This window comes from Notothenia rossii (assembly GCF_949606895.1).
Source record: "Notothenia rossii genome assembly, chromosome: 3".
NCBI classification, from domain to species: domain Eukaryota; kingdom Metazoa; phylum Chordata; class Actinopteri; order Perciformes; family Nototheniidae; genus Notothenia; species Notothenia rossii.
This window is the reverse complement of record NC_136901.1, coordinates 43,661,397-43,682,684: the sequence shown is the minus strand read 5'-3', so window position 1 is coordinate 43,682,684 and position 21,288 is coordinate 43,661,397. Positions and strand designations below refer to the sequence as shown.

Genomic DNA, 21,288 nt, shown 5'->3' with positions numbered 1-21,288 from the left:
AATTATACCTTGACACAGGGAGCTGATACTTGGACTGTGCGATGTTGGCCACCCTCTAATTAATTGGTGTGAAAATGGAGACCATTGGACAATATCAAATATTTAGCTTTTTTGAGGACCCTGTAATGTTGGTACAGGGACACGGGCATATCTCGATTATGCCTAGACACAGGGAGCTGATACTTGGACTGTGCGATGTTGGCCACCCTCTAATTAATTGGTAAGAAAATAGAGACAATTGGACAATGTCAAATATTTAGCTTTTTTGAGGACCCTGTAATGTTGGTACAGGGACAAGGGCATATCTCGACGATTCCTTCCCACAGGGAGCTGATACTTGGACTGTGCTATGTTGGCCACCCTCTAATTAATTGGTGTGAAAATTGTGACTATTAGAGAATGTCAAATATTAAGCTGAAGTGACCTTTAATCTTGGTACACGGGCATATCTCAATGATGCTTTGACACAAGGAGCTGATACTTCGACTGTGCCATGCTGGCTACCCTTTAATTAATTGATTTGAAAATTGAGACAATTGGACAATGTCAAGTATTTAGCTGTTTTGAGGACCCTGTAATGTTGGTTCAGGGACACGGGCATATCTCGACGATTCCTTCCCACAGGGAGTTGATACTTGGACTGTGCTATGTTGACCACACCGTGGTGCCCTTGAGCAAGGCACCGGACATCCCCCTTCGCTCCCATTGCTCCCTGGGCCCTGTACAATAGCTGCCCACTAGTACTAGGATTTGTTAAAAGCAGAGGCCACATTTCACTGTGTGTGCTGTGTGCTCTGCATGTGTGACCATTAAAGAGGGTTTCATACCTCCAATTCTATCTATCTAACAGAGTATTACACTCTGGTACTTCTACTTTTACTCAAGTACAAGATCTGAGTATTTCTACTTTTACTCTGGTACAATACCTGAGTACTTTTACTCGAGTACAAGGTCTGAGTACTTCTACTTTTACTCGAGTACAAGGTCTGAGTACTTCTGTTTTACTGAAGTATAAGATCTGAGTACTGTACGACTGACAAAAGTGATATTTGAGCAGAAAATACAAACTTATTTTAAGTGTTTATTCAAAGCTTATTAAAGAACGTGCACATATCACAAAAACAACTTTTATCTATCAACCAAGGTTGAAAATCACAGGAAATATGAAAAAGAAACACATTTTGAACTCGTATTTCCAAAAGCAAATCTCATCCGAACAGTACACGAGCATATGTCAAAATAAAACATATTTAAAACTGTTCATTGTCTTGATTACAGAAAATGGAGTAGAGGATAATATGTTTACAGAATACATTGATATAAAAAATATATATTTCAAATCCAGTAATCATGCAAAATAACAGTTCTTGAGACAATTACAAAATTTGATCTAAATTTGCATTAGCTCACTTTTTGTAATGGATTTATTTAACCTGTTGTCTTTTTATGAGTTTCATATTTGAGATGTCTTAATCATATAATGCGTACAATTGATAGGCATTCACACATTCAGTAAAACATAAAAGCAGTGGTTTGAAAAAGATCTGTTCACCAATAAATATGTTTTGAAAAGTTTAATATACCAGAATGATAAAGGTAAAGTGGGTGATTTTATATCTATACCATATACAATGTGATCTCTGAGTCATGCTGTTCCTCAATGTTCATAATCTGGTATCTTTGTCTCATGACTTCCTGTTGCTGATAAAGTACAGACTTGTTCAGGAGAAGAGTGGTATAGACTTTGCAATTCAATGCATTACTTTTCACGTTATATACTGTGCAGGAGTTTATTTGCAACTTGTGATGAAACCAGGATAAGATCAACTGAAGGAAAACAATATCAGAGCAGAACAAAAGCGGTTAGTCTTTATCTTTGGATAATAGATTTGTAACTACGATTTGATGGACCTCCCCAGTGTCACTGCAGAGGGAAAACTGCAGTTTGTCTCCAGGATTCCAGTACTTCAGATCCTCCCACAACAAGTCAGCAGGTCTTTGACTGAGACGTTCACGTGTTATCTGTAAAATACAAAGGTCACAGACAAGAACAATCATTAAGTTTTGTATTATTTAAATAGTGCATGTTCAGCCCCAGTATGTCACTGGCACTATTTGAATGTACTACTTTATTTATTTCATGTCTACAGTGTAGAGTAAGGTGACCAGATTTTCAAAATGAAAACCGGGGACAATTTGAGTTTTGAAGTCAATATCTCATTAACATATCCAATTTTCTTCACTGTTAAAGAAAAAAGGGGGACAATTCTGGTTTAATGTAATTCTAACATTTTAACTGTTGGATACAAACAGAAGGAAGACAGCTCATATATGAGACTTCAAAGGTCTTTTATTTTGAAACTCTAAATCAGATTGTCCAGATTCTCTCTGAGTGACTAGATGGGGTGTCCTGCTATCACCCTGGAGTGAAATAAGTCTTTGATTATTTGAAAGTTTTTTATTTATTCTTGTATAAAAACAGAAGGACGATAGCCCATATATGAGAATTAAAAAGTATTTTATTTTTTAATTCTACATCAGATTGTCCTGCTTTTCTCTGATTGACTAGATGGGGTCTCCTGCTGTCACCCTGAAGTGAAATAAGTATTTGATTGACTTCGAATGACTCTTTGATTATGGACAGTTTCCATTAAATAATAATCAAAATATCGATGGACAATAGATCTAAATTTGAGATTTTAAACAGCATACATTTTAAATTGTGCTTCAGAAAGTAATGTTATTTTAGGAGTGTTGTGAGATGGTGTCAAAATCAATTGAAATTAGTCACCCAGTGGAAATGTCAGATATGTCTTCATAACTGTATACTTACATTTGACATTCACTCAGTTATAATGTGGTAGTTATACTTAGTTTGTTTTAAATTATTATTGATCACATTATATAGTACATATTTCTTAATGTAAGCTCCAGTATATATATTTGATGTGTTTTTGTAGGTATATTTGTTATTGACCGAGTAATCGCTTTTGTTTTTACAGGCCTCTACCGTAATGCATAGGATGTTCGCGCACCGCAATACAACGTGCAGGCTGGCTTGACTGTGTTTTCCGAAGTGGGGGCTGGCTTGACCACAGTCTGTTTACCCAGTGTTTCCTGAAATGAAACGTTGTATTCCACGTTGCTATGTGTTTTTAACGTATATTAAAAAACGGGGACATTTCCGGGGACAGTTTCAACCGGGGACAGGCCAATACAAACGGGGACTGTCCCCGGAAAACGGGGACGTCTGGTCACCCTAGTGTAGAGGTATATTGTATGTAGTTGGAGGAGGATGGACAACAACTTCACTGTAGCTGTTCAAGCCTTTAAATCGTATATCATTATTGTTTTTATTTTTTAAAGATGCAAAAGTTGAAACTCACAGTGACATCTCCTCCAGCATTGAGTTTGAAAGAGTCCCCAAATGTGTACGTGAAGGTGGTTGACATGTTAATCTGCAGTTTTAACTCCCAACCTCCCAGCTGTTGGTCCTGCAGGAGGTACATTGGGAGGGTGAGAAACAGAATAGAGAAGTTATTAATGTTATAATGTTGAAGTTAAATCCACTGTGTTTATATAATACATTAAAACAAGGCTAAATGGATTATAGGTCGTTCTCTTTTTGAACCGCTCATTGGGATAGGGTTGAGTTACTGTTGTACATATTGTACCTAAAGTTATTCACACGATTACCGTTACCTCGTGGAACGTGTTTTTCAGACAGAAAGATTGGCGTGTGTTGACCTCAATGATAAATCCTGAATGTGAATCCTGAGTGTAACAGCTGGTCTGGTTTGGCTCCTTAGAGTGAGAAGTCTCAGGTTCTACATCTTTCGTTGTGTGTTCCTATGGGACAAATAAACACACATAAAATGCATTAAAGATGAACAGGTTCCCTAGAGTTTTAGACCTTCCCCTCCATGGATAAGCTTTCCTATGATCAGCGTGCAAACTAAACACGGATGATGGTGCAAGCTAACAAACATGGAGGTAACCAATGCTTGACCAACGGTGAAAGAAAATCGAATTTGCAAATACAATTTTAGCAAAGTAATGTGTATTGTTTTATACTTTTGACTTCAAGGCGGTGATTGGTTCACTGAACTGAAAACCACTTTGTTTAAAAGAAAGCTCCAAAGGGCAGCTTTCAGGACTCATTTATTCAACACTTAAAGTCTTAAATGGGTCATTACGAATGAGTGTTGGCATTTAACTGCAAATGAAATTAAAGCATTACATGTTCTGTTGCACATTATATTTTGCATATACAAATAAAGTGCTCATATTCAGTTAAGGCCCAGATACACCGGCCCGAAATCGGCAGTAAATGGGAGTCGGGCCGAACATGAGTGTGGGCACGCCCTATTCGGAGTGGTGTGCTCCGCACCGTCGGGTCTTTTCTTGCCGATTTAACATGTTGAATCGGCGTCGGGAACACCACCGGAAGTCGGACAAAGGGATAACACTGATTGGCTGTTCAGCTAGCGAATCAGTGCATGAGAAGCGTTAACGGGAGTGAGGGAGGTAAACAAATGATTTCAAATGGAAGATGGAACACACACGGACGGCTATTTCACCTCATCGGTTTATAGAGCTCCTGTTCGTTCATGTTTTCAATGGACGAGAGTGAAGATGGAAAGAAAAATGCTATTTGTTGATTGTTTATATCATGGACTCTGTTCTTCTTCTCTGTCTTCTGGTTGATCCGGTTGTTGCCTCTTTTGAATGATGAATACACACTACCGCCGCCTGCTGGTAAGGAGAGTTATTGCCACTCACGCATGCGCAGTTCATACGTGCTCGGCTCGGATTTGCGGTGTGTTCCAGTGCGCGAAGTCGGCAAATACGCAGGAGAGTCCGGCGACGCAACAGTCGGTGTCGGCGTCGGCGACTTCTCAGGTGACTGGCCGGTGTATCTGGGCCTTTACACCCCTAATCCGTGGTCTTTTGGTTTAAAGCTATTTTAAAACGTGACCACGAATTCAGCAGAATAATTTATGATTTACTCCTTGAATGAACCAGGACGCTCAAACTTTCACAGGTTCCTTCTTACTAAAACTAGACGGGAAATCTTAATGCAGTTCATGTTTGTTTGTATGTTTGTAGCCTTTATTTAACCAGAGGCCTCTACTACGAAACTGGATTTTCCTAACCTGGATATGTTTGAGTTAGCCGGTTGGCCTAATCCAAAACATACCCGCTCTCTCTAAACTGTACTACGATGCTGGTTATCAAGTGGATCGCTCAAGCCAGCCGTGTCCTATCTAGTTAGGTGCGCGCTCACATGAAAGGGGTGGTATCTGGAGCATTCGACCAATCACAAACATGGAGAAAAGTACTGACAGCGCAGCGTCATACTTCCTGAATGAAAAGTATAATATTAGACATATGAAGAAGTTAAACTTTAAACATCCATGACTTAAACTCTTTATCCAGGATCAAAGCCACATAGCTGCACCTGCAAGGTGAATACAGCTGGTAACAGAACAAGTGTTTGAATGCGTACATTAACAGGTTTATGATATCACTGCCCCGTCTAAGACACCATCTGACTTTAATTACATTTGACTCGAGTGTTTCCTCAACTTAATGTGTTGCTTAAAATAATACTTCTGCATACAGTATGTGACACTGTGAGTGTTGCACGGCCAGATACGGCTCAGCTGACTCAGATAAGGAGATATATGATACATTATGATGTGATATGCCGCGGACTGTACTTAATGTTACTCTGATCCGGTTATTTATGTTGTGGCAGATATCTAAGTAAGCTTTCTTAACGCTAATGCCATAATAGTCAGATTGCTCTGAAGATGGGAGGTGATATTCTATTAATGTTCACGTTCACACAGTCGGTGATTTTTGCCGGCCGTCTTTCCTGCAACGGCAGCTTTTCTGTATTTCCTTTCTCCTGTAATATGACTTGATCGCTTTAAACTCTGCACACTGAGCTCTGATTGGTCAGCAGGCAGTGCTTTCACTGAGTTGATCTCTTAGCCTGCAACCTAACCTGCTCCGGGGCAGGTTAGCCGCACAGCATAAGTTACCATGGAGATCTAGCCTGCTAAAAAGAGAACCAGCTTCGTAGGACCGGAAAGCCCAAGCTTTCCCTGAAGTTAGCCGGCTAAGGGAAAATCCAGCTTCGTAGTACAGGCCTCTGGTGAAAGCCCCTTGAGATCAAAAGATCTGTTTTTCAAGGGTGAAATGTAGCTAGATGAACCTCCATGTTGTTGGTCTGCAGATCCTCCATGTTGTTTGACTCCATCAGGGTCTGCAGGCTGGTCTCCATCCTCTGAACCTCCTCCTGCAGCTGCTGGACTTCAGCTTCTTTCACTACACACTGAGAGGAATTACAGGAAAGGTGTTATTAATATGAATGCATATTTAAATATATATTTTATATTACTTTACTTTACTCGTTGACTATAACCCAGACAGAAAGTTAAACTGAAAACAAACGAGAAGCCGGCTGAAACTCTCCTGAGTAGAATATCAAACAGAAACCTCTCTGGTGTTGGTGTCCGTTTCCTCCTGTTGGGTCTCCAGCTTCTTCTTCAGTGTCTCCACTTCCAGCTTAGCTTTCATCTTCTTCTCCTTCTTCTTCATTAAATCAGATTAGATATGCTGGATTACATCAAAACATTTGACTCCTTTTCTTGCAAAATAATGATTCATTGCAGAATGAAAAGGGAGAAACCTCAGCTCTTCATATAACAGACATTCTCATTAATTAATTTACATATTCATATTGTGTGATGCTCTTCTTCTGAAGTCTAATTATCTCTGAACAAGCCAATAGCTTTTTAAATGAACATATTGGACTTGCTTTTGCTGTTATCTTGTATATTAGTATCCCTTGTTTATTTTAAATAAATATAAAAAAAGAAATACTTAAATCACTTACCGACAGAGAGAAAGATGCATGTCTTATGTCCTCTAGCTGGGAACAGGGGGAGTAAACAAAGAGACACATGAGTACAACGATTTAACATTAAAGCAGTGATTCATATACAAACATAAATATACAGTTAGATGGCTCGCTGTGATACATGTGAGATGAAGTGAATGTAATAAAGTAAACGTGCTGATTGTCTGAGCATGATGTTACAAAGCAGGGGAGCTGATCTTAGACTGTCAGTATGTTGGTGTCCAGCCGGGGTCATGAACTCTAATTCAGTTTTTCATTCAATAAAAGTTAGTTTTGAACTTTTTAATGTTTTTCTGTTTCACAATAAATACATAAGGAAAAGATGAAGAGGTGAACCTCTCTGTTCTTGTTCTCCAGATCTCCCTTCAGGCTCTGCAGCTCCTTCTCGTTCCTCTGTTTCTCTGCACGGAGATCCTGCAGCTCAGACTCTTTAGATTCAACCTGAAAGAACAGCAGGAAGATTAAGAACCAAACAATGAGGAGGGATGCATATTTATGCATAAACATTTAAATGAAAATAAACCTCTCTTTTCTTGTTTTCCAGCTCCTCTTTCAGGGTCTGGACTTTCTTCTCAGATTCCTCCCTCCTCTGCTCCTCAAAGAGCTGCTGCTCAGATTTCCAAGAGAGAAAGAGAGACATTATAAGAAGTGACTTTTAGTGACGATACCAAACAAAAACTTGTTGTGATTGCATTTCTGTCAGATCCTGTATCTTGATGTTAAGATGTTCTGCCCCTTTACTCAGATCAGACTTTACCTTTCCTAAAAGGAGTGTCATTAGATGTTAGATGTTTGCTCCTGTCCCTCACTGTTTCCTTTAAAACCTCCTTTTGCATTATTTCATCTCTCACTATTCTTTTCCTCTTTCTTCTTCAGAGACAAACTAACTTTCAGTTTAGTTGAGTGTTTCTTTAGAGAGTTTCTGCTTATCCACTTACTTTAAAAACTATTTGCACAGTTTCAGCTTTCATCAGCTGTCCTCTTTCTTCTTCAATGGCACACTGATCTTCAGCTTTAGAAAGGTTCTTATTTATTTCTTTAACAGCTTCATCTGTATGGTTTATCTTTGTCTCTTTGAGAAATAAAATAGACATATTTAACATGTATGTTATAATATCACAAGCTTAATGCCGTATATACAAAATCTAATATATATGTTTTGCCCACCAATTGTGTTTTTTCTCCATTTCCAGACAAAAAGGACAACAGTGAGAACAAACATAAATCCAAACAACACGCTAACAGCAATAGAAGCAGAACAACTAGATGGGACCATGGAGAAATCATCTGAAATAATAAAAGAGAAAACAACATTTATATAGAACTAGACTTCATGTGAGACAGAATCATTGCAGGTGAAACTGTATTTTGATGTCTACCTGAAATGCTGAAGTGCGTCTGTGTGGTGCGGGTGGTGTTGTGGTGCTGGACTCTGCAGGTGAAGCTGCTGCTGGGTCTCTTCTCCACAGTCACTCTGCTGCTGACAGTATAGAGGTCATCAGGACCTCTGACTGTCTCTGGAGGTCCAGCAGAGAGGAGCTTTCCCTCAGCGTCCAGCCACAACACCTCAGGCTCCGGATACCAGCCTGCAGACTCACACTGCAGCACCACTCCTCCACTCTGACCGTCCAGCCCTGATAACGTTAAGACAGGTGGGCGAGCAGCAGCTGATACTAGTAAAGAAGAACAGAGTGTAACAATACTTGAGAATTATTGAGAATTATTACAGTAATCCTAACCAAGGAGTGCTGGAACAATCTCCTCATTGACTTCAGGACAGCAGCGAGTCTCTGTCCTCTCAGACACTGAAAACCCACCTGCTTTTACTGCACCTTAGACCTTTTTCACACCAAGGCTTTTCCTGTTCTAGCTCCGTGCTAGAGTTTCTGGTTCAGAACTGGTTCTTCGGTTTAGCTCCGGCTCTTTTCACACAGCCCAGAGTCCGACTGGTGCTGCGTCATTGCGTCATCGTTTGCATCATGACGTAACCATTTGCTTGCCTGCTTCATAAAGCCAAACCGCGCGGAACCCCCTCACATCGACAACAACAACAATGGCCGATTGTATTGAAGCGCTACTCGTTTTGCTCTGTCGAAACGAAATGGAAGAAATGGGACAACTTTACTAACAACTTTACAGTCGTTACATACAAAAGTTCTTTACAATCATCAACTTCAACGATGATTCCGTAGGAGAAAGAAGGTAAATATACGTCCTATTCGATGGCGTTAGAGCTAGCTGTTGTTAGCCTCTGCATGGGCCAAGCTCAAAATACCCAGCTTTGCAGCATTAATTACTATGGTATAACATTACAACTGATTCTCAATGTTATTTCCACCGATCAAGTTGAAGCTGGCGGAAAGGTGGATGTTGCGTGTTATTTGGACACAGCCCAGATCCGACGTGACATATGCGGTGCTTGCTTTCTAGACCGACAACTTTTTGGTGCTTGAAACGAACCGGATTCCGGAGCTTAGAGGCGGCTCCGCTGCGGTGTGAACAGGAAAAACCGGTGCTTTTCAAGCTCCAGCTCCGAACCGGCCCTGGAACCGTGTTGGTGTGAAAGGGGTATTAGACAATACAATCCAGAACGCACATAGAAGGTGTAGTTCTCTAAATGGTTTAGCTTATTTAAGGCTAATGCACTTGCAGGTATAATTTAGGTAAACACTGTTAAGTGTTTATGCAGATGACACCCAATTATATCTATCAATCAAGTTAGATGTAATTGGGTGGATTAACTTAACCAGGGTATATGCAGGAATCCTGAAGTCAAATTTAATACCTTTTAAGACCTTTTTTAAGACCCTTTCCATACATTTTAAGACCTCATCGCAACTTTGAGTTCTAACCGGTTACATTGGTGACACACTTTACCTCACATTTACTATATTGATTGTAAGATAGCACAACTAAACAGAATGCAGACAGACTACTGAAGCCTCCTCTCCACATGAACTTCAACCTCTCTGTGAAGGTCAGGTTTAATGCAGTATGCTGCTTTGTTGCTTCTGTACCCTGTGCTCTTTCATTCCAGTAAAACTCCTCAGAAACCATTAGAAACCATTATTTGACCAATAAACAAAACAATTGACAAAACTTTGAACTATGAAATGTATTAAACTTTGGTGAGCTTCAGCGGGGTAATGCCATATAGGAACTCCCTCACAAATACCCAGGGGTTAAATTGGGCTGGGGCTGTCCGGGGCTAAGCCCTGGCACATAGGACGATGCTCTGACGTCATCACCCTCACACATTTGTTTACAAAAAAGGATATATATGTTAAGACTTTTCTCGTTCTTAATATAGACTATATTTAGGGTCGATATGTGTTGACTTTACTTTAAAATAGCAGATCTCTGTGACCGGATATAGTTTGGCTTAGACCCCGGCCCCACAAGGACGCATACTGTAAAACACATACGGTAAAACGCATACGCAAAAAAGTATTCCGTTCACACACATTCGATTCATTAACATGTCCGTTCACACTAGACCGCTGGAAATGCTGGAAACGCTGTAGTACATATGCCAGGCCTGTAAGTGGCGCTGCTGCCGCCCGAAATACACCAAAAGCAGCGAAGAAGACCCCGGAGCATGGTTGCCATGGTTGCCCTTCTGTTTATTCTCCGCGGTGGACGGCGTGTTCTCCTGCTGTATCTCTCAGGTAGTCCACCAGCAGATGAAAAACACCCACCTCTCCGCCTCTTCCAAGGAACGAGGGGACCATGCGGCAGAGTTTCCGTTAAAAAAATGTTGCGCCGGTCAACATGTCCGTTAAAGTTTAAAACTTCCGTACAAAATTAGAAAAGTGCCGATCAGAGGTCTTCTTTGTTATTTATTGAGCTTTAAAACAAATTGATAACGACTCTGTTCTCTGTATAATAATATAATAATATTTAATAAACGGTGCCTGCCTCTCTTTTCCTAACCCTCTTCTGACAGCCCAGCAGCAGCAGGAGACATGGGGAGAGGGAGGCGGGGCTATTTCATCGTTATCAGAAAATGATCATATGATATAGGGCTTACACACGGAGCCGTTGGACCCCCAGAGCGTTGCGTATGCCGGTCTACCCACCTTGGGACCCGTTATCATTACCTTAGTCGTTTAGTGCCCCCCCACAGAGCGGAGCAAGGCAACGAAACTTAAAATAAGAAGCAGCATTTTACGGCGTGCTATACATGGGGCCGCCTTGGGGGGTTTCCCGACATGTCGTTTCAGTAAATTAAAGGGTGTTTCATGTTGTCGTTGCTGTGGGACTTCTTAATACCTTGGAAATTGCCGTTTAATACTTTTTAATACTTTTTAATAGCCTTAATTTTTCCCTAAATTGATTTATCAACTTTTAATACTTCTTAAGACCCCGCGGACACCCTGTTAACCTAAGCGTACCTTTAAGGACACTTGGAATACCAGCTACTATTGGATGTTAGACACAAAACTGAAGTTATTAAACTCTGCCTCAAACACCTTATTTAATCATATACTTTTCTTGATCCATTTTTCCAAAGAATCCAAAGAAACAACCAATGCAACTGCAGGAGTTTTGCAGGATTGCAGCTGTTGTAAGTTGGATGAAAGGATTTGCTTTGGACTACAACTACAGTTACAATCTGTGGAATAGCAGCCCCTGATGCTGTGCTTAAGGAAGCAATGGAAGTTAAAGCTCATATTTGCATCCCAAAAATGATCAGAATTAAGAAAATACACTAAAAGGTTTCTCATAAGACAAATATTGAGTTCTTAACTTTAAATAGCATTTACTTTCTGTGTTTAACCTATGTTCAACCCATTCTTAAAAGTTACTCTAACCCTAAGAAATATTATTTATCCTGAAATTGAATTGTTTCCCAGTTTTATGGCTTGTTGCTAGGTGAATAATCATGTTTTGTAAAAAGCGGTGAGTTACACCATGTCCATACAATCTGATACTCTCATCTTTGAGCTCTAGACTAGAGTATTACATTATCAGAGTATTTTGGAACACAGAGATATAAATACTAGAGATGTCCCGATCCGATTTTCAAAAGATCGGAAACGGGAGAAAAAAATCGGGGATCGGGATTCTTTTTTTTTTTTTTTTTTTTAATTCAATATTACAAAACAAAAATGACCATTTTCAAGTCTTAAAGTCATCCTGAGGCCTTAGTTTTGGTTTCAAATTACACAACATCATGTATGTGTTGCTTCTTTGGGGCTTGTTTTCATAGACCTGGTTGCTTATTTCTCTCAAATCTGGCAACAGAGTGGGCAGGGCGCATTGTCTAATTGTAGCAGTAAGCTAACGAGTACTGATAAGCTTTATTTTGTTTTGATCCAATGCTGCACAACTGAACTGATCCAATGCTGCTGTGAAAGAAATAAGCTATATCCATGTTGGATGGAATATCCAATTTAAATAAAAAAATAACCTTAAGGGACAACTTGAATGCTTTTTTTCCTCTTAATGCATTGCATAAAGATCGGATCGGGAAAAATCGGTATCGGCAAATTGTCAAAATCAAATGATCGGAATCGGATCGGGAGCAAAAAAAGGTGATCGGGACATCCCTAATAAATACAGCCCTTTTCTAGAGACAAAAGTCGGCACACAGCAAAACATGCACCCTGAACACATTGATTGTTAACTTACCACAAACCAGTTGAACAAAAGCTTGCCGGTCCAGTTCTGGAATGAAACATCTGTATTTCCCCTGATTGGAGAGTTGTACGTTGGAGAGTTTCAGAGAAATGTTTCCGTTCTTCAGCTCATCGGTGAACATTGAAGTTCTTCCCTTGAATAATTTGTGTTTTTTATCCACCAGTTCGTGACGAAGCCGCATCACATGGACGAATCTGGGGTCCATGTCGGGCCTCGTCCACTCCAACGTCAAATCGGCAACATTTATCGCCGGGACGAGATAACACGGCAAAATGATGTCACCGCCAAGATTTGCTACTATTGGCTGATATGAGCCAATCAGCTGAGACTGACCTGCGAATACAAAGGAATTACATTTTAATCTCTTCCAATTTAAACATGTTTGAAATAAACAAACTCGATTAAAGAACAGTTTTTTACACCAGGCTGTCAGGAGGCTGAACTCTCTCCCCTCTCTCCCCTCCCTCCCCTCCCTCCCCCTTCCCCCACTAGACAATAACTCCTCGCACACTCAGACACTCAATTCCAGCACCAGACACATTTTTACGCTGCTATAGACAATCTTGAAGTGACTGTTATTTGTATATATAACGGTTCACAAACATTTCGGTTCGGTACGTACCTCGGTTTTTACGTCACGGCTCGGTTCGGTACGTTTTCAGTACAGCAGAAAAGATTATCAAAAAACATAACATATATATATATTTTTTTATTAGGGGTGCACCGAATGGGAAATTCTTGGCCGAAACCGATACCGAAAATAGGAAACAGTTGGCCGAAAACCGAAAGCCGAAAGGCCGAAAATGATTAATAGAAATATATATATATAATGTATACATTTTTTACCAATGTTGTTCAGCTACCTGATTATGGAAAAAGACATGATTATGGCAAAACTTAACTTAAATAATAATCACTATTATGGGTCCATAAAACATTTATTCAGCACTTTTGAATGCATACAGTACATTAATTCCAAGTCAAGTGCATTTTTCCTTTTCTCTGTAGGATAACTACAACAAAGTGCATTCAGAACAAAGCCAAGGTGCTTTAAAACTGCATAAACATCTAGGCCAGTAGGCCTACAACAAAATAGTGTAAATAAAGACTAACAGCCAGGCCTTCAACAACAACAAATGCACCTATAAGTGCATGCATACAAATGTGCAAACTGGATAAATCCACATGAATGTAACTATTTACAAATGAAATTACAATTCAATTTCAAGAATCTGTAAATAAGGCTGTCTGTCCTCATAAGCAAAGTAGTAAACATTGTATAAAGATACATAAAGTGAAAACTGGATACAAGATCCACAATCAATTACAAATTAAATTACAATTTCAAGAATCTGCAAATAAGGTGGTCTGTCCTCATGAGCAATGTAAACAACATTGTATCATTTAGATACCGAAAGTACAATATATTGAACACTGTGCTGCTGTCATTTCCCCCTAATGATAACCTGAGATGGTGAATTATAACTCACAATGAAAATTGTTCAGGAAAGTGGGTATAGAGTAGACATGTAGAACTAGATAAGCTTATGATAAGCCAGCCTTGTCTACTTATTAAGGAAAAGTGGGAGGTTCTTTTTAATTAACATTAGCTTCTCTGCTTTATCAGCCATAAGTCTGTTCCTCTTCTCATCAAGCACATGAGAGGCAGCGCTGAACATTTGTTGTGGATATTTTAAACTCGTCAATACTGTAAAGATGTACAATGAGAGTAATCAATAATAAACTGGTGAAAGCAGGCAGCGTTGTCTTTTAAGTTCTTTATTCGAAGCGCCTCGAAGGTACATGTCTCACAGAGTATAGAGTAGTCTGCAGGAGTGCACACAGGGTATAATGTGTGTGTGTGTTTTATAGAGGACTGATTGCTGTGCAGGAAGTAAAAGATAAGACAACTACAGAAAACTATTATCTTACAATCCTCCCTTAGGGAGGGCCGGATTCTTTAGGTACGACCTTGGCGGGATGCTCCCTTGTGGTTCAACAGGTTGAGTTGCTCCAATACAATTTCTAAGCATAATATAATCATTTGGCTTTACCATATAAAGTAACATAAGAAATTGCCACTACACAGTCTCTCGCTGTCAGTGCTTGTGATTTGATCATAGTCCGCATATTTATCCGGGTGTTTTGATTTCAAGTGGTGGAGTAATCCCGAAGTGGTGAAAGTCTTTGCAGTTACACCCCCTCGAGAAATGTCAGCTGAACACGTTTTACAAATCGCAATCCGAGCCTCTTTCTCTGATATTTTTAAATATCTCCAAGCGCCAGACATGTTGGCTGTGAGCCAGCCGCGAGCATGGTCCCGCGCCGTGCTTGTCACCGCCTTTTGATTACGTCATCAGAACAACACGTTAGCTTACCAACGTAACCCTGTTCCCTGACATTCAGTGATATTTTTTCGGTGCTAAAACCCTTTCGGCCGAAAGCCGAAAGAGCCTTTTTAACCATTTTCGGCCGATAATTTTCGGCAGCCGAATATTCGGTGCATCCCTATTTTTTATTATTATTATTATTAAACTGTGAATAATGTATTCACTCAAATAAATACAAAATATAATAAAATAAACATTAAGGTGCAGCATTTCGATGAACTGAAATAATCTGTATTTGAACTGTACTGTACTAGTACCTAAGCAGCCAGTTTGACATTATGACTTGCTTGTCATTGTATTTTCATGTTTTTTTAAAGAAAAATGTACTTGTCCACATTGCTTGCCGAAACGGCAGATCTGCTGGCACTAACAATGTCTACTGCTGTGGAGAACACCCTCTCTAGGGACAGAGGTAGCAGATACAGCCAGGTAGCGCTTTGCTAACATGGCAACATAAGGATATTTGGCGTTTGTAACGGCTTTGGCTCGGTCTGAACTAGTTGCGAGTGGTGGAGGCTTAAATGCTAGCAGGAGTTGGGTTTGCACTTCAGTCTTTTTTCTTTTGGTACCGGTGATATTCACGTTCGGGTGATGCCTTTTCAAATGAGTGTGCAAGTTTGATGTATTGCCAGCCGCGTAACCAATTTTAGTTGAACAATGCCGACAAACAGTTTTGGTTCGGTCCACCTGTCTTTGTCCGTCATCCTTGTACGTAACTGCGAATCCAAAATGTTCCCAAACCGGAGACTTCAATGATGCTGGAGGATTTTCGAGCTCAACTTTATCTGCGTTCGTCATTTCGACAGTTCCTCAAATGACTGACTACATTTGAACGCATCCCTCTGACCAGCTCTCATAGTATGCCTCTCGTCCAATGAAATGACTTGCTCGCTCTGTTAGTTTCAAGCACCAAAAAATTGTCCGGCTAGAGCAAAAGCACCGCATACGTCACGCTTACGTCGAGGCGGGGGGCAGGGGCGGGATCAACTCCTGAACAACAACAAAAAGCCGGCGTTTTATCCAGTTTGTACACAACGATGGAGAAACTTAACCAGCAGCAGTGGTCCACGGTTCGGTACATACGTGTACAGCGTGTACCGAACCGAAGGGGGTTGTACCCAAATATTCGAATATCCGAATATTCGTTCGTTGATTTCTGATCTAAGATTGTATTATTCTCCAATGCAATAACGGTACTGAAATGAAGGCTATAAGGGCATTAATGGGAGCCCTTTTTTTAAGTAAGTAATCAGAACAGTAACTGAGTTACTTTTGAAATGAAGTAACTAGTAATGGTAACTAGTTACTGGTTTTCAGTAACTAGCACAACACTGCTTATAAGTGACATATCTTTGGCGTCTTTTGGAAAAGAATCCCACAACGACCAATATATTGGAATTCAAGGTTCCTGAAAGACTTTTTAACCTCTTGGCTCTGTATTCAGGATTTAGAAAGTCTTGGCAGTAGACAGTAGACTAATCAGAGAGGATTTAACAGAGAGAGTGGTAATGGGCTCATTGTGTCTGGTGCCAGGCCTACACATAGGGGTCTCACTACAGTATATCCCCTCAAAGCTGAGCTTAAGAGTCCAGGGCTCAACGCTAACTTTTAAAAGTGGTTGCCAGGCTGGCAACCAGGCATCAGCTTTTGGTTGCCAAAACTTAAAATACGGTTGCCATTTTTAGTCACCTTATATTTAGAATAATTAAGATACTAATACATTTCTAATGTTAAATAAATGAAAACCATTCACAGTTAAGAATTAGATATGAATTACTAATGCTGTAAATTACCTTTAATATGTCCAACTATATTTAAAATGTGTTACCTTTTTATAGAAGTGATTATATGTGTATTCCAATATTTTCCAATGGTAAAGTTTCGTTTAGCACTTTTATTTTGGTATTAATAAGATCGGGACTCTTATTTTGAAGGAACTTTTACCGGAAGTGAATGCACAACGGAGTAGAATGTACATATATATTTCGCCTCCCAAGACTTTACACATTTCCTCTTTGCTTTTCGTTCGGGTTCACCAGACTTTACACATTTCCTCTTTGCTTTTCGTTCGGGTTCACCATGCGCTTTATCAGTTGAATCACTTTGATCATTCATTTGAGATGTTGACGGATTGGCCAAACTTTTTACCCCACAGTCAAGCAACTTAATTTGCTTTGCAATTTTTTGTAAAACAAACTATGGAGTCAGATTTGGGTCAATATTCTAGCGCGCGAAACAAGCTACTCACGAGCGGAAAATGTGCTTTTACACGTGCATGAAATGACCCTCACACGCAGATTAAACCCCCGCGAGCAGAGACAGCCCTCTTGCTCGCTCGCGGGAGTGTCAGCCTCACTTGCTCGCGGAATCTGTCTGCGCACGGGTGAAAAGTTTCTGACACTTTGGGGCGGAGCCACTGGACTTTGATTGGCAGCTGCCAGGAAGCCCAGAGTTGCTAAGTTTGATAAATGCCTGAACTATCAATTAATTTGATATAAAAAAATGACACATTAATTCTAGGAGTGTAATGCTTTTACAAACACTATACTAATAATATGCATTCATTATGACAAAATCACACTATTAGTATAGGAGTGTTCTATAGTGTTAAAAAAACAACTACAGAAACACTATATTATACTATAGTAGTACTATTTAAAATAATATAGGAATACTACAAAGATCTAGATACATAGTATTACTATTGAAATATCATAGGGCTACTATAGCTAATAAAATGGCACTACAGAAAAAACTATAGTAATACGATAGCAGGTGAAAAATACTACAGAACACAAACTTACTATAGGACACTATACAACTCTTACAGTATACTATAGTTCATTTATAGTTCATTTCGTAAGAGGTGCGTACAGCAGACAGTAGCTAGCAGTTTTCCACAGATACAGCCCACTCAAAAATACATTGTTTTATAAAATTAATTTATATTAGCTGTACACTTTACGAATGTAATGTTTTTTTATGGACATCTTTACCATTCAATCTCGTCCAACTGATATTGCTGCTATCACTCCTCGGCTCTTGGTATTTCAGGCATTTATCAAACCTGGAAACTCCAGGCTTCCTGGCAGCTGTCAATCAAAGTCCAGTGGCTCCGCCCCAAAGTGTCAGAAACTTTTCACGCACGCAGACAGACTCCGCGAGCGAGTGAGGCTGACACTCCCGCGAGCGAGCAAGAGGGCAGTCTCTGCTCGCGGGGGTTTAATCGAGAAGGGTCTAGATGCGGCCGCGGACAGTACACAACACTACACGACACTACACGACACTACACGCCCACCTGACACGACACTACGGTGGCTGAGAGGCACTACCGTTAAAAGCGAATTGACGAGATTTACATCATACAGCCCATGTAGTATAATATTTTACGAATGATGAATTACAGCAAACATGTGTAATATATCCATTATTACAGCTCCGTGGGCTGGCAGTAAGGCGATATGGTCCGTTGTTATTGTCCATCCATGGGTAAAGAGAAACTCATTTAGTACTGAACATGTCACATGAACGTGCCGGGCGGCGCGGTCCCATGGGTTAGATGTGCGTTCATAATGCCGAGGGAAATAACTCTCAGAATAACGTTATTAGCACATTTTTACAATTTGAGTAACGAATGTTTTTAATAAGGGCTATACAAGTGTTCATACTGGGTAGTTTATTTAGTTTAAAAAAAATTATCCAACGATTTACAGACCACTCTTTCCCCATGTCAGTCAATGGGAAAAAGTGTTTCCGGGTCCAGCAACCTAAAAGAAGTGTAGTACCGCCGTTTGGCCACAACGAATATTCTCATCAGACTCCGGCGCACTTCCTGGGGGCTTGGTTCAACCTCCACTGTCCGCAGCCGCAGCTAGACCCTTCTCAGCCACGTAGTGTCGTGTCAGGTGGGCGTGTCGTGTAGTGTCGTGTAGTGCTGTGTACTGCCGCGGATGCAGCTAGACCATATTGGTTTAATCTGCGCGCGAGGGTAATTTCAAGCGTGTGTAAAAGCACATTTTCCGCTCGTGAGTAGCTTGTTTTGCGCGCTAGAATATTGACCCGAATCTGACTCCATACAAACACACGGCACACCGCGCACGCGAGTAAATGTGCATCGCTTTCTGGCTCCATAATCACACCAATGCACGTGCAACTTAAGTATCAGGTTCCGACTGGTCACAACAATAATTAAATATCACTCTTAATACAACAAATGATTAACATTTATCTATTTTGGGGTGCACATTTAGCTGTTTGCTGTCCTTATTTATTTATGTTAAAAACTGGTTCCCACTGATGGCAACCAAAGGCCACGAAGTGGTTGACATTTTTTCTGAATGGTTGCCAATGGCAACCTGGCAACCGTTACTGTCGAGCAATGGCTCATTGTGGCTGTTCTCTCGGCAGCATAAGGCTCTTAGTCCATTTAGTGTTGAGGGATCTTTAGTTAATTATCACTCCTGGTCCACTCACACTACATCACTATTTAAGAAGGCACAGCAGCGCCTACACTTCCTGTGCAGGTTGAGAAGAGTACAGCTCCCCCCTCCCATCCTCACCACGTTCTACAGAGGAACCATAGAGATCGTGCTGACCAGCGGCATCTCCACCTGGTCGAGAGACTGCAACGCCAAAGACTGGAAGTCTCTGCAGAGAGTGGTTAGGACAGCAGAGAAGATCATCTGAGTTTCTCTCCCTCCCATCAGAGACACCGCTCAGAAACGCTCCCTGACAAAAGCCAAGAACCTTTTTAAAGACCCCACTCATCCTCACCATACTCTGTTCTCCCTGCTGCCCTCCCGCAAGAGGTTCCGCAGCATTAAGAGCAGAACAGCCAGATTCTGCAATAGCTTTTCCCCCCATGCCATCAGACTGCTGGACAGCAAGTAGACCAGTAACATAAAGATTACATTACGCTGTGTAAAGAGCACATATTTTTATATAGTATGTCTATTTTATTTATATGTATAGTAAATCTTTATATTTTAAACGCACACTTTATCTTTAATTTTATCAGCACCACGTCACTATTATTTATTTCTATGTACAATTTCAGCAAGTTTTTATATTGTCCTGTTCCTGTAAGCCAATACAACGAAATTTTGTTTTAATAGTACACTCTGTGTCTTGTTGAAATTACAATAAAGTATGTCTATGTCTATCTATCTCCTCAATATTCATTGTGAAAAATATCAATTTGGGGGGGTGATCAGGACAGATGTTAATATACATTTAAATTCAACTTGCTCCTTCCACTATAACATTTAGTTTTAAAGCTTGGATTTGTGTGTGAATTACCTCTAGAGTGGTGTGTCAGGAGAAGAAAGGAAACCAAAACACTGAGAGCTCTGAGATGAGTTTTGAGGGGCTTCCCGTCAGTGTGGAGAAGCATCATGGAGCGCTGGAGATGAACAGAGAACAGATGACAGTGTGACTTCCAGGTGAAAACATATCTTACATAGTTTTTTATGTAAAACTTGGAAAAAAGGCTTGTCAGAAAGAAATCTGACAGTCATTTAAATATAAAGTGAAATTCACATTTGGACATTACTTGTACTGAAAGCTCCAATAGAGGAAAAGTAAAACTTTACTGCCATCTTCTGTGCTTTACTTATAATTACACACATTCAATGTTTCCTCATATTATGTCCTCTGTATCAAACACAACCTACTTAAGAGAGAACAGCTTCACTTTTCTGTCATTTTCACTTCTGTGTTGTCAAATATTCTATAAATATTAACAAAGAGTCATGTCATTTTGTGTCTGTCTCTACGCCGTTCAGGGAAAAAAAATCACATTATACTTTCACTTTAGTAGCATGAGACTTCAAGAGTGTTTTAAAGCTGCCATTATTGTTTAGATATTTTTACAATAATCTAAATAAAGACTCTCTGTACACAATTACCAGTTTATTCAATTGTATTGATCTGTACATATGGTTAAGATTGAACAATTAACCTGTTAAACCAAATGGGGGAGAAACCACCACATCTGCAAGCAACAGTGTCTGAGGGCTTCTTAAGATTTAATAAACTATGAATGAGCGACACGAGAAGCTAAAAAAGACATCACACCACGTAGCATTAGGTAGCCAACACGACAATATGTTTTACCTTTGTTGTTGTCTGATCAAAAATTGTCTTCAATGGCATTAAAACGATAAAAACGCTGCTGAAGGTTAATCCAATGTGTCTGTGTGACTTTGAAATTATTTCTGATTATTCATCAGCAATAAACCTAGTTTTAAGTTTTCAGATTTCAAAGCGTGAAATAAGTTTCGCTTTGGGCAAACTGCGTGAGAGGGGTCTGCCAGTGCCTGCAGG

General features: G+C 40.1%; 1 protein-coding gene across 4 annotated transcripts; it reads right to left on the bottom strand.

The window, feature by feature from the left end:
* Window positions 1-1,068: 1,068 nt before the first annotated feature.
* On the bottom strand, window positions 1,069-21,269 carry LOC307031051 (uncharacterized protein). 4 transcript variants are annotated; one of them, XM_079667784.1, is made up of 14 exons: window positions 21,079-21,269; window positions 20,263-20,365; window positions 12,566-12,907; window positions 8,311-8,604; window positions 8,099-8,218; window positions 7,870-8,003; window positions 7,455-7,538; window positions 7,268-7,372; window positions 6,908-6,943; window positions 6,508-6,600; window positions 6,224-6,343; window positions 3,703-3,849; window positions 3,387-3,494; window positions 1,069-2,022 (listed from the first exon to the last, which is right to left on the bottom strand). In XM_079667784.1, exons 1-14 carry the CDS (start codon window positions 21,115-21,117, stop codon window positions 1,864-1,866), a joined length of 1,884 nt encoding a protein of 627 aa, XP_079523910.1. In that variant the 5' UTR covers window positions 21,118-21,269; the 3' UTR covers window positions 1,069-1,863. The 4 variants fall into 4 exon arrangements, with proteins under 4 accessions (XP_079523910.1, XP_079523908.1, XP_079523909.1 ...); XM_079667782.1 differs by having other exon boundaries at window positions 6,508-6,607; window positions 6,909-6,943; XM_079667783.1 differs by having other exon boundaries at window positions 6,508-6,603; window positions 21,079-21,267.
* Between the last annotated feature and the right edge of the window lie 19 nt (window positions 21,270-21,288).

Excerpts from the sequence above, each read along its gene's own strand:
- LOC307031051 (XM_079667782.1), bottom strand. The coding sequence starts at position 21,117 with ATGCCATTGAAGACAATTTTTGATCAGACAACAACAAAG. Across the intron at positions 7,539-7,869 it reads CTGTGCAAATAGTTTTTAAA|CAGCTCTTTGAGGAGCAGAG; the intron begins GTAAGTGGATAA and ends AAATCTGAGCAG. Across the intron at positions 6,344-6,507 it reads CGGACACCAACACCAGAGAG|TGTGTAGTGAAAGAAGCTGA; the intron begins GTTTCTGTTTGA and ends AATTCCTCTCAG.